Raw genomic sequence first — 12,561 nt, forward strand, 5'->3', positions numbered from 1 at the left:
TGTTCTAGCCAAGGAATGTAAAAGAGAAAAGGCCTCTGTTAGAATAGGCGTGAAGGCGTTTGTCTCCTGTGCCTAGAAAAGACTACCCAAGGTCTCCAAGTCAGGCTGATCTAATTACAGCCAGGGAGGGGGAAAGGGAGGGGGGAGACTTATAATGAAAGGGGGGGAATTCTCAGCAGGGCATTTCCATTCCTTTGTCTGGATGTGCTTGCCCTCTCTTTGCTCTGCTGAATCATAGCTGCCAAGTTATCCCTTTTTTAAAGGGATTTTCCATTATGCTGAATAGGCTTCCTCGCGAGAAAAGGGAAAACTTGGCAGCTATGTGCTGAATAAAGGTGTGTTCATTGGATCCCCATGTCTCGGTCTATTATTGATTCTCTGTCAAAGACAGCTCAGGTCCGAATAGGGGACCCAACAAGATCCCCAGGCCTGGCGCCGGAGCCCTCCAACAGTCGGAGTCCGACGGGGGACCCATCGGGGCTCCTCTTGACCCCCTCCCTCCTGCCTCGGCCGCCCTGCAGTGGGAGAAGACCACCTCCGGCAGACAAGCCCGACCCACTTGGCTCAACAGGCTCTGGAGGAACCAGTCCTTCCCATTCGGGTTCCGCAGATCCTTTTTTAAATGTCTCCCCCCCCCCCCCGCCCGCCCTTGATGTTGTCCCCTGGTGTTTTACGAAGGGACATTATGCAAGTATTGTTTTATAAACGAACCTATTGCTGCATCAGTCTGCTGTACTGGGGGGTGTTCCACGAAGTTCGTTGCACACAAGACCTACTGAAATTCATGGACCCAAAAGTCACGTCCAGCGTTCAAAGGAGGTCTGCTATGGAGCAAAACTTAAGCGGAACATCACCTGTTGTGTAACACAGTGTGGGTGATGATTTTGAAACATGCTGCTTTGGTAGGATTTTGTCCTGAGGAGTATTTGCTGGAAATAAAATTACAGAATAGTATAGTTGGAAGGGACCCCAAAGATCCTCTAGTCCACCCCCCTGCAATGCAGGAATCGCAACTAAGGCATCCCTGACAGATAGCCATCCAACCTCTCCTTAGGAACTTCCAAGGAAGGAGAGGCCACCTTCCCTTAATGGTATGTCAAGGCCATTTGTAAACCGAATCTGCTATTGTTCATTTTTCTTAATTCAAAGACATTGCCCTGTATTGGGAAGTTGTTTGCGCATGTTTTATCATGCTTTTATACATGTTGGAAGCTGCCCAGAGTGGCTGGGGCAACCCAGCTAGATGGACAGGGCATAAATAAAAATATTATTATTATTATTATTATTATTATTATTATTATTATTATTATTTAAAATGTTGAACAACACGGAACCTCAGTGTCTCCCGTTAGAGTTTCCCATTAATTGTGGCAGAAGGGCGTTTTTAACCCATTTTACTCCAAGTGATTTGTGAGGGGGTATAATACACCATCTACAGAAAGCCAGGCTGAAGTCAAAGGAGGTTCCTACTGCTCCCTCAGACCTGCAAAGAAGGGATTTCTGCCAAGGGAAGAAAGAAAGTAGAGCCGTTCCTTTCTACGTGGTTTCAAACTACAAGAAAGAAGATTCCACCTAAACATTAGGAAGAACTTCCTGACAGTAAGAGCCGTTCGGCACTGGAATTTGCTGCCAAGGAGTGTGGTGGAGTCTCCTTCTTTGGAGGTCTTTAAGCAGAGGCTTGACAGGCATATGTCAAGAATGCTTTGATGGTGTTTCCTGCTTGGCAGGGGGTTGGACTGGATGGCCCTTGTGGTCTCTTCCAGCTCTATGATTCTATGAGTACAAGAGGGGAAATGCAGAGAGAGAGAGCGCTAGCTATGGCTAATAGCTAGGATAGCTAGATGGGCCTCCTTGGGCAGAGGCACTCTACCTCTGAATACCGGTTACAACCAAGCAGGGGAGGGTCCTTGGCTGCTTGTGAGGCTTCTCGGAAGAAGCAGGTGGTGGTTGATGATGAAGATTGACCAGTGCAGGAAACAGGAAGCCAAGATCCAGCAGGGCTGCGCTAAGGCTCCAACAGAAAAGGAGTGAAAGAGAAGCTTTCTCCTGGCGCAGGTGGGAAGAACTGCCCTACAAGATTCATCTTGGGCAAGTTCCATTCAGCTGCAACTGCTGGGATTACCGAGATGCAGGCTGCTGCCCAGGCTCCAGGCAGCTCTTTGGGGTCTTGTGAGAAGGGTCCTCTTGGCATTAAACGGAGGCCAGAGAGTATTGCAAGCACAAAATGAAGACACACTCCCATTTCCAAACACACATTTATAGAATTTTCTTTTTTTTTAAAGAGAGAGAGTAATTATCTGGTACAGTCCTTTCTATCTTTTTTTCTTCTTCAATATAAATATTTTCAAGTGTCTACAATGGTTGCCCCTCTCCTCTCCTCCTTTCTGCTTCATCTCGGGAGCAGGACATGGGAGGAGATGCAACTCAAACAAGGAAGGAACGGGGAGAAGGGGGCAGTTCGGAGGGGGAAGCAAAGTTGCCCCCTCCTCCTTCTGCTGCTCCTCCTCAAAGGCTGCAGTAGCCAGGCCAAAATCCTTCACAGAAGCAAGGCTTCCTTTCTTCTTTGCGAAATGGTGCAAATCGCCCCTGTGTCACCCCCCTCCCACCCCATTGGCAGGGGCCTCAAGGTGAATGCAAAGGCAGCATTTTTTACCACCACCCCCCCACTTCCAAAAAACCCCAATACAGGGAAACCGCCATGCAGGAGTCCCCAAACAACCTCAACTCGGCTCCTCTACACCCCACCCACCCATGGCAACGTCCTCGAGTTTGGCACCATTTACGTCTTCAACCTGAGGTGGGCATGGAATGGGGAGGGAAGGAGGGGGTCTCGGCTCATGGAGACACAGCAGCCAGCGACACTCCCTGAGCCGTTCAAGAAGTCTCCCTACCCTCCAAACACAGCTTCTCCCAAGACGCCCCTCCGGCATCCTGCCTCTTGGAAAACCCCACAGGCAGACCAGGCGTAGGGATGCCAGGAGCCGGTCCCTTTCGGGGTCTCCTGCCTGTGCCAAGCCCTCGGCCAGCTGGGCAAGATCCGAGGGCTGCCAAGTCTTGTGCACCTGGCAAAAGGCAGGGGAGAGCGGGGAGGGGGGAGGGGGCTGATGCCATAGAGAAAGGGCAGGGAACCTGGCACCCAGGAGGAAGGAATACCGGAACGCGAAACAAGCCCTGTGGGGTGCAAAGGACGGCTTGCTCTCTCCCCCCACCCCACAGCTGCTATTTGCAGGTAAAAATGCAAAGTGAAGGCCTCTGCCTGGATGGTCAAGGCTGCATCTTCAGTCTTCCTTCCCTTCCCCCCCCAATGACCCTTTCAGTGCTTCGTACTTCCAACACACACACACACACACATTTGTCTCACCCTGCCCTCCACTCAGATGGGCCCAAATCTTAATGTCAGAGCCTTTGTCTCTCCCCACCCCACCCCATTTCAATGCCACCCTGCCCCTCCTTCATCCAGGCCCCACCCCACCCCCTGCCAAACCACACAGGGCACCGGAACTAGAGCCTGAGAAGCACTGCATTTGAGATCCAGGCTGGGCGCAGGCCTCTCTCTTGAGGCAGACAAAAAACTATGAGCCCAGTCCATCTTTCGCACTCAGGACCCTTCCTCTTCCTTCTCCATCTGCCAAAGCCCTGTTGGCTCCGGGTGGGGTTCTCCCCACGTCCGTCCGTCCGTCCTCCCTCAGGCTCGGGGGGAGTAGCAGGGGTTGCGCGGGAGTTCGGTGAAGGACTTCAGCTCGTAGGGGATCCCCGAATCAATCTCAATCGACTTGCGGGAAAAGAGCAGGCGGATGTTGTCGTGCAGGTAAATCTTCCCCGACTTGGAGCTGTGGAACCTGGGAAGCGGAGGAGGCACGTTTCAAAGATTAGGAATCCGGAGAGCCTGCAGCTGGATCAGGCCAGGGGCCCATCTAGTCCGGCATCACCAGATTCCTCAAGGAGAAAGCCATAAGCAGAATCTGATCACAAGAGCAACTCCTGGGATTTGCAGCAACTGGGATTCAGAAGCATGGCTGCCTCCAGCTGCGGAGGCAGAGCCAAGCCATCCTGGCCTGTAGGCATCCAAAGCCCTCTCCCCTATGAATCTGAAGGGGGGGGCAGTCTGCTTAGCTTGGGGAACAAAGGCACTATAGCCCAAGTGGGGTAAAACGTTGGCAGGGAGGGGAGGAGCTAATTTAGGAAGACGGCATTCGATCCACTCGAGTGGACCAGCTTTGATTGGGGGTGAGGGGGTGGGGAAGTGGCCTGGAGGAGAAGGGCCAGATCCAGCACTTAAAGGTGCTTGGGCCCAGCCTGGAGGGTGCGCTAAGCTTCGACCTGCTGGGGCAAACCTCCTGAAAAGGGAGGCAGAGGAGAGATCACTTGGCTCCCACACTAAGTATCCCTACACAAAAGACATGACAGAATGAGAGTCTCCAATGAGGCGACATGTGGGAATATTCAGGACGGATACAAGAAAGAATTTCTGTATGCACTGCAGAGTTAAACTGTGGAACTCCCTCCCACAGGAAGCAGCAGTGATGGCCACCAACTTGGATAGCCTTAAAAAGAGGATTGGAATGGCTACTTGCCATGATGACTACACTTCGTCTCGATGGCTGCAGGCAGTGATTCTTCTGAATTCCAGTTTCTGGAAACCGCAGTAAGGGTGGGATCCCTTGTGCTCTAATCCTGCTTGCCCTTTTCCCATTAGGGCACCTGGCTGGCCATTGTGAGAACAGGAGGCTGGGCTAGAGGAGTGGACCTGTCACTCTTCTTAAAGTGGCCATACATATTTGAAATGCAATTTCTTGTGATCTTTTAAGGAAAACGGGGCACAAAAATGTCACTGCCCAAGACAGCTGTCCCCTAGAGCAGGGGTTGGCAAGCTAAGGCCCGCAGGCTGGATCAGGCCTACCTGGGTCGTAAATCTGCCCCGTGCCGCAAAGCCAGAACCCGCCACGAAGCCGCGACTCCTGGCGATGGTGATGGGAGGAAGAGGCCGAGCGGAGGCAGCTCTGCCACTCAATCGCCGCACCTGGTTTACCTCAGCGGCGTTTGATTGGCAGAGATTGGCTCCTCCCACCTCGCCACCTCCGGAAGGCCGCTTTCCCTTCCCTGCACCGCCAGAAGACGCCGCGTCTTGGTGCGTAGCTGTACCCTGCCCTGCCGTTGGATGCACGGACACTACGAGCCCTAAAGACACACTTACTCGCAAGTAAGCCGCAATTGTTTCAAGGCCACTTGTTCAGCGCCTGAAGAACTGCTCAAGTCCACTGAAATGAAATGCACTACGGATCGCACCCCTGGGAAGGTAAGCACAGCGACTGGCCCCCCCCCCCCCCATGCTGCTTCTCCGGCCCACCACAAGGTCTTGAGACTAAAAAAATGGACCGGCCTGTGGCTAAAAAAAATTGCCGACCAGGCACCGCTTGACTGCCATGTCTGGGGTGGGGTGGGGATGTGAGGAGCAGCCTCCCCACCTCCAAGGCAACTGGGGGAAACAGCCCCATGCAAATATGGAGGTGGCAGCAGCCCCAGATAAAGCCAGGACTCCAAAAACACTCACATTGCATTCGCTTTATTTTTTGTGTAGGACTTCCAGAAATCACCTTCAACCTTCTAGTTGGGATTCCTGCACTGCTGGGGGTTGGCCTGGATGACCCTCGGGGCCCCTCCCAACGCTACGCTTCTAGGATGCTATGCTTGGGCCCAGAAGCAAAAGCCCTAAGCGGATCTCGTGTTTGGGCATGTAAATAGATAGTCCTGCCAGGGCAGGACCCAGGGACCCCGGAGGGCCAGTGCCAGCTCTTCCTCCCCCTCCTTCCTTCCTTGCGCCACCCTCACCTCAGGTGCATCAGGTAGCAGAGGACCCTCCTGGGCCCCTCGCTCTGGGCTGGGCTGGGGCCTTGCTCCACCTCCTCGCCAACGGGAACCAGGAAGATGCGATGGCGCAGGAAGGTGATGTGGCTGGCGGGCATGTCATGGAAGTCATAGGTCACCAGGAACATCTTCACCACCGTCTTGTTGGGGTTGAATAAGGTCTGCAAGAGGGGAGGCCGTCACGACGGAGGAGGAGGAGGAGGAGGAGGAGGAGGAGGAGGAGAGCAGCTGCCCAACAGAGGAAGGCATTGCAAGGGGTCTCTGGGCTCCCCACCCACTAACCTTAGGCCAGCACGGCCCTCACGCCTCCCTGCTCCCCTCTCTCTTGGCATGCGCAGCTCAGGAGCCAAGCTGCCCACCTGCCAGCCTCTGCAACTCACCACTTGGATGGTGCCCGTTTTGGGGATGCTGTAGCCCTTCTTCCCCAAAGATTCCAAATCAATGACTCCCTGGAGCAGAGAGAGAAGATTAGGGGCTCAGGGGGGGCTCAGAGGACGGTGGAAGGGGCAGGGACGGGGCACCCAGGTTAGGGCAGTGGAATCACCCTCACTTTGTAGACTAGGGAGCCACAAGCCCTGGGAGGGGTGCTGTGGCCGATGGAAAGGGCAGTTCCACTGGGCAGCAGCCAGGGCAGAGCATTTTGTGGCCACTTGAACCACAGCAGAAACGCTGGACTAGCTCAGACCTTTCCATAGATAGATAGATTAAAGATTTCTTAGTTTACAAAAATATGTGCATTGTCTCTTTATTCAAGTTGTGTCTTCTACAGATCAGTTTCATTTGCTGCGAGACATTAGTGTTGCATCCAGTATTAGGTTAGGAGGAAAAGGAGAGAGGGGAATGGTGAGTGGGGTGGGGTCGAGGGGGGGGGCAATGCTTCCATTCTTCTACTTAGTGTATGTGTGAGGGTTTGTGTCAGCGTCACTTTTGTGGGTTCTCTTACTATTTGATTGTTGTATTTCCCTGGTGGTGAGAGAGGTTGGGGGTGGCCTAGGGGGACGTTGGTTGTCTTTGGTTGGCTGTAGTGAGATTTGTTTCCATGTGTGAGTGGGGACGGTTTGGGGGGGGGGTTGAGATCAGGTTAGCCAGATTGATTCATATGCTGTTGGTGGGTTTTTGTCATTGTCTTGTTGGGCTGTGTATGTGATGAAGGGGAACCATATCGGGGTGAAGGCATCTTCTATTTGTCCCTGTGCCAGTTTCAGTTTGTTGGTTAGTTTTTCTAATAAGGCTGTGTCCCATACTCTTTGATATCATTGGCCTATGCTTACTCCTGACAGGTCTTTCCAGTGTCTGGTTATGATGCTTCTAGCTGCTGAGAGTAGGTGGGTTACGAGCTCTTTGTGGTGTGAGTGGGCACTATTATCTTGGACGATGCTGAGTAAGGCCAGTTCTGGGGTGACTTCTAATACTTGCTTAGTTATTTTGCATATTTCTTGTATGATTGGTGGTCCAGAAGAGTTGGATTTTGGGACATTCCCACCACATGTGAAGGTATGTGCCTGTGGAGGTGCACCATCTCCAGCATTTTGGTGAGGTTCCTGGGCGTATTAGTGCTAGTTCCCGTGCTGTTAGGTACCATATGTAAGTGAGTTTCAGGGCGAGTTCTTTTCTTTTAGCTGAGATGGATTCCAAGGGAGGTTTAGACCCTTGGGTGAGGTTAATTTCATAGCCTGTGTCATCCTCCCATTGTTTTTTTGATAGCGTCATGGGGGGTTGTGGGATTTTGGAGCGGTATTTTGTATATTGTGGATACCATCCCTTTGCCGTGTCCCTTTGTTGTTTGGAGGAGGTTTTTGAAGGTTGTCAGGGGCCTGGTTGCTGCTGATTTTACTACTGGGTTGTTTATGAGGGCATGTAGTTGGTGCTGTGTTAGCAAGGGCATTTGGGTGTCTTCTAGTTTGTCTTGTATTCCTTATGTCAAAGTGGGTTTGTTATTTTTGTAGAAGTCTGCTGGACAGTATAAGCCAGGGGTCCCCAGACTTACCGACGTTTGGGCCGGTTCCCACCGCGCTGATCGCGCGGCGGGCCGGAGGACGGGGAGCGCGCGCCTGTGCGGGCCGGCGGGCGGGGGAGTGGCGCGGCAGCGCGCTTCCAGGGTGGAAAAAGCGCCGAAAATCCTTTGTGCGCATGCGTATGGGCCTCCCCCGACCCGGAAGTGCACCAGAAATGACCTCTTCCGGGTCGGGAGAGGCCCATACGCATGCGCACAAAGGATTTTCGGCGCTTTTTTCCCCGACCCGGAAGAGCGCTGCCGCGCTGCGCGCCGTAAGAGCGGGCGGCGGGCGGCAGGGGTCGTCGCGGGCCGGATTGGCAGGCTAATTGGGCTGCATCCGGCCCCTGGGCCGTAGTTTGGGGACCCCTGGTATAAGCCTTTGCCCTGCCAGGTTTTTATCTGGAGGTTTTGTGCTGCGTGGTGGAATAATGGGTTGTAAGCCAGGGGGATTAGTGGGGAGGGGGTTGGGGACAGTTTCACTGCTTCTTCCTTCCATGCTTTAAGTGTTGTCTTTGTGAACCTGTTTAGTGTTGTGGGGATTTTCCTTAGTTTGTTTGGGAGGAATGGGTGTGCTGTGTGTGTGTGTAGGGGGGTATATTCGAGTATGTCTCTCTCCAGGTGTACCCATTGTTTTGTCTTGTCTTCTTGAATGTATGGGATTTAATACAGAATTTGTAAAGATGGTGTTAAAATGATAACAATAATTAATATAAAGAACTTATATGAAGATATAACAAAACAAGGAGGAGAAGTCAATGTGTATAAAACCAGAAGAGGAAGTTGAGGGAAGTTGCGGGGGGAGGGGATAATTTTTGGAAAATGTGTTTTGTTTTGTTTCGATGGTTTGAAATGTCAACATGATAAAAATGAAAAATATACTAAAAAATTAAACAAATAAAAATAAAAATAAAATGTATGGGATTTATCCAAGCCCTTTACCAGCCAGGTTCATTCATGACCAACCAGGGACGGCCAATGCCACCCCATTGCCCCGAGTGGGTCTCTCCACTGAAGTTAACCCCTGCTGTGCCCCCCCTTCCCAAAGCCTCCTCCCCACCCAGCCCCCCAACCTCCAGGGCTTCCTTGTCCAACCCCCCTGCGGTGCAGGGCGCCTACCAGGAAGGGCGAAGGGGCGCTGTGCTCCGCTATGTCAAAATAGGTGACTTCCACAGGGAGGGTGGCGTGCTGCGGGCAGTAGGAGCCGCTGGCCCCGATCTCCGCAGTGAAACCCTCGATCCGGCCGGCCGGCGGAAAGCGCCCCTTCAGGATGGACTCCTGTGCAGGGAGGAAAGACGGTGGGCGTGGCAGCCTCCAGAGGACAGGATGGGCCCCCCTCTGCACACGCAGGGCTCCCAACACACAAAGGGGCCTCCCACCTAACCTACAACAACAACACCCCCCCCCATTTTATCATGCAACTCAGCCATGCGGGCAAAGGGCTCTTTAACCTTTCCCTCCCCACTGCAAACAGCAAGAGCAGCTCAGGAAATTGCATGATGATGATAATAATAATAATAATAATAATAATAATAATAATAATAATAATAATACCCCAAGCATCTGACTAGATTGCACAGCTGTTCTTGACAGCATCCACAATTAAGACAGAAAAGGGTCTAGGAGCCCTTTGCCTGGCCATCACAGTGGGCAAGAGGGGCCATGCTGGGCATGCTGAAACCTCTTTACACGGGCAGGGGCAGGGACATGTCCTGGGTGGCCCTCTGTCCTGGATGCTTCAGCTGAGATTCATGGATTGAAGGGGGTTGCACTAGATCAGTGTTTCTCAACCTTTTTTGGGCCACGGCACACTTGTTCTATGAAAAAAAATCCCGCGGCACACCAACTCTGTGCCGCCCTATATTTAGTTTAGTTTGGAGGGGAGACGTAAAGCATGCCACTAAAGAACTGCTGCGCGGTAGCCAGGCGGACCCACCAGGCGCAGAGCCTGCGGAGCGAGCGGGGACACGTTAGACCCCAGGCGGGCAGACACGGGCGCGCAGCTGCCACCGCCTCCCTCCCAGCCGCCCCAGGCAGCCGCTGCCACTCTGGCCCGGCGAAGGGAAGCCCTGCGCAGCCTTCCCCGCCTGCCTCCTCCTCCCCAGGCGGCGGCGGCGGCGCCTCTCTGGCCTCCGGCTGGATGCCGACTCTAAATTTTGCCGCGACGTGCGGCGACGAGAAGGGCGATTTGCATTATCACGTGCCTGGCGGCCGCCAATCAACATCACTGACCCACTTTCCGGCGGGTCAGCGACGTGACAATGCAAATCGCCCTTCTCGTCGCGGCACACCAGCCAGCGTCTCGCGGCACAGTAGTGTGCCGCGGAACACCGGTTGAGAAACGCTGCACTAGATGACCCTTTGGTACCTCTCAACTCTATGATTCTATGTTTCCATGTATGCCCAGGACTCAAGCTATCCCAGGGCTAGATAAAGGGCCGGAGGCAACATCCGCTGCCCCTCCAGCCCCACCCCCCAGGGCAGATGGAGCCGGTCTCCCTGTGGAAGAGGTGCCTCTCCACCCTCCTTAGTTGCTCCACCCAGAGGGGCTTCCTGGGCGCCCCAGAGGAAGCACTCCCTCGCACCCAGAGCCCCCCAGCCCTGCTTGTTACCTCAAAGTTCCCCAGCAGGGCGCGGCTGGTGGAGGTGCTGGCCCAGGGGGTGGCGCAGGGGGGCCTGCAGCCCGCGGGGCTCCTGGGCAGGCTGCTGCGGAGGTGTCTCCTGTTGGGGGCAGAAGGTCGGGGGGTCAGTTGGAGCAGAGGTCCCCCACACCCTGCCCACCCTGGAGACCTGCCAGAGCAAGGCTCCCAGGCAGCCTCTCCAGAGAACCGGGGGGGGGGGGCAACCCCTCCCTCTGCCAGGGAGACAGCCAAGGGCAAGAGGGCAATGCTGCCAGCCCAGGGAAGGCCCAAAAGACCCCCCCCCCAGTCCAGCAACTCTAGGTGGCGACCAGGGGGGTCACTGACTGTGGGAGGAGCAGAGAGGGAAAACAGGGGGGGGGGACACACTTACTGTTTGAGGCGCAGCCCAGCCTTCAGCTGGCAGCCGGCAGAACCGCTGGTGGCCGAGCCCTGGGGGGTTGGGGTGGGGGGCGAGGAGACACAAAGGGGGAAGCGGGAGGTTAGAGGCTGGACCCCCAAAGGCAGCGAAGGAGCCTCGTGGTCTGAACTGGAAAGCAACGGCATCTGACGCACATTTGACTCGTGCAAGAGCAGCTCCGCCTTTGCAGGCCAACAGGTTGGAATTCCACAGGTTAAACCGCAAGCAGAGCGGAGAGCCTGGAGGCTCTGTTTGTGCTGAGGAAACCTCTGCCTTGTGTGTGGGGTGGGGGGTGGGGGGTGGGGGGTGGGGGGTGCACAACACTGGCTCCAGAAGGCTAGAGATGCTCAGGCAGGGAAGATGCCTTTTCGCGAGGCTTGGGACCGAACCCCCATGTGAGATGCAGCCGCACCAAACTCTCGAAAAGCAGGTCCCACAGGTGGCCCCACAAAGCGACAGTCACCCGGGCCCCATAAGCCTGCCCACCAAGCCCAAAAGGACCCCCTTCAGTGGGTTTCCGTTCCCCCAACCCTGCAGCAACAGCCCAGCCTTCCTGCCTGCTCTTCTCTCAGGGGGAGAAGCCCCCTGGAAGTGTCCCATGAGAGGGTCCTATGGAGGAGGTGGGCACCCGTGGCTGGGAGGGGGAAGCAAAGCCTGGGGGTGGGCAGATGCCAGCTGGGGACCCAGTGCCCAGGGGGCAGGCAGGATGCCCGCCTGCTCCTGCAGAGCTGGCCGGCAGCTAGGCTCTTCCAGAGAGAGGGCAGCGGGTCACATGCTCAGTGACCAGGCAGTGACCTCCCTGGCACAGAGAGAGAGGGGGAAAGGGCCGGGCCGGGGCCGGGGGCCAGCCGCTCTCCTTCGGAGGCCGAGGCATCACAAGGCATCCCTTGTGCCAAAGAGCTTCACGCCCCATGGCACAGCCATTGGCTCAAGCCTTGACATGCGGGGAGGGAGATGGAGGAGAAGCTTCGTCTGAGCACCTGCACTGCCCTTCCCTCCCTCCACACATCTGGGGGTCTCCTCTCTTGCAGGACTTGGCCACCACAGCCCCCCACCCCCGTCATCCTGCCCTCCTTAGCACGGGCCCCACAACCACGACAATGGCCTCCTCAACCCCTCAAGCAAGGAAGGAGCCCCCCAAGACAGGCTTGCAGGTTAAAGGAAGCCTGTCTTCGTCTAGGCTTTTGGGGTGAAGCAGTGTTCTCTCTCTGTTCCCTCCGGCCTCACATGGGCAGACACTGAATTTACTTGACCAGCAAGGCCAAACTCACTTATACCAAAGGCTGCAAATACAAGACGCCTTAGGACCAGCGTTAACATTTCTAGGTGGCCACCGAGGTCTCCAGTCTTAGCAACTGGAATAACAGGCAAGGGCTGGAGAAGATCCTTTGCAGAGACTGAGAGATGACCAAACGGGGCTCTGCTCTTTACTGGGAGACAAACTATTGCCTGCAACATTTCCTTGGTGACATCTTGTATGTTTCTATCTTTTTACTCTATTCTATCCTGGATTTAACTTTTCACATGCTTCAAATCGCGGTTGTAAATCTTCCCAGCGATCCTTTCATTGTTCTATCATTTCCGTAAACCGCTTTGAGGTTTCTTCCTATGACTGAGTGGCGTATAAAATAAATACAATTGTAGCTTGGTTCACGAATGCCTTG

General features: G+C 54.6%; 1 protein-coding gene across 4 annotated transcripts in view; it reads right to left on the reverse strand.

Moving 5' to 3' along the window:
• Positions 1-2,241: 2,241 nt before the first annotated feature.
• The window catches only part of ATOSB (atos homolog B), a 32,237-nt gene continuing 21,917 nt past the window's right edge, over positions 2,242-12,561 (reverse strand). For 3 of the 4 annotated variants that reach the window (XM_035100775.3, XM_035100776.3, XM_088653322.1), the window contains 6 exons: positions 10,871-10,929; positions 10,471-10,579; positions 8,978-9,136; positions 6,246-6,314; positions 5,830-6,026; positions 2,242-3,839 (listed from right to left, as the gene is read on the reverse strand). In XM_035100775.3, coding sequence (XP_034956666.1) covers positions 3,686-3,839; positions 5,830-6,026; positions 6,246-6,314; positions 8,978-9,136; positions 10,471-10,579; positions 10,871-10,929 — 747 coding nt within the window. In that variant the 3' untranslated portion in view covers positions 2,242-3,685. The remainder of the gene's footprint in view (positions 3,840-5,829; positions 6,027-6,245; positions 6,315-8,977; positions 9,137-10,470; positions 10,580-10,870; positions 10,930-12,561) is intronic. The other variant, XM_088653323.1, reaches the window with a different exon arrangement.

Source organism: Zootoca vivipara, chromosome 10, assembly GCF_965207765.1.
Source record: "Zootoca vivipara chromosome 10, rZooViv2.hap1.1, whole genome shotgun sequence".
Taxonomy (NCBI): domain Eukaryota; kingdom Metazoa; phylum Chordata; class Lepidosauria; order Squamata; family Lacertidae; genus Zootoca; species Zootoca vivipara.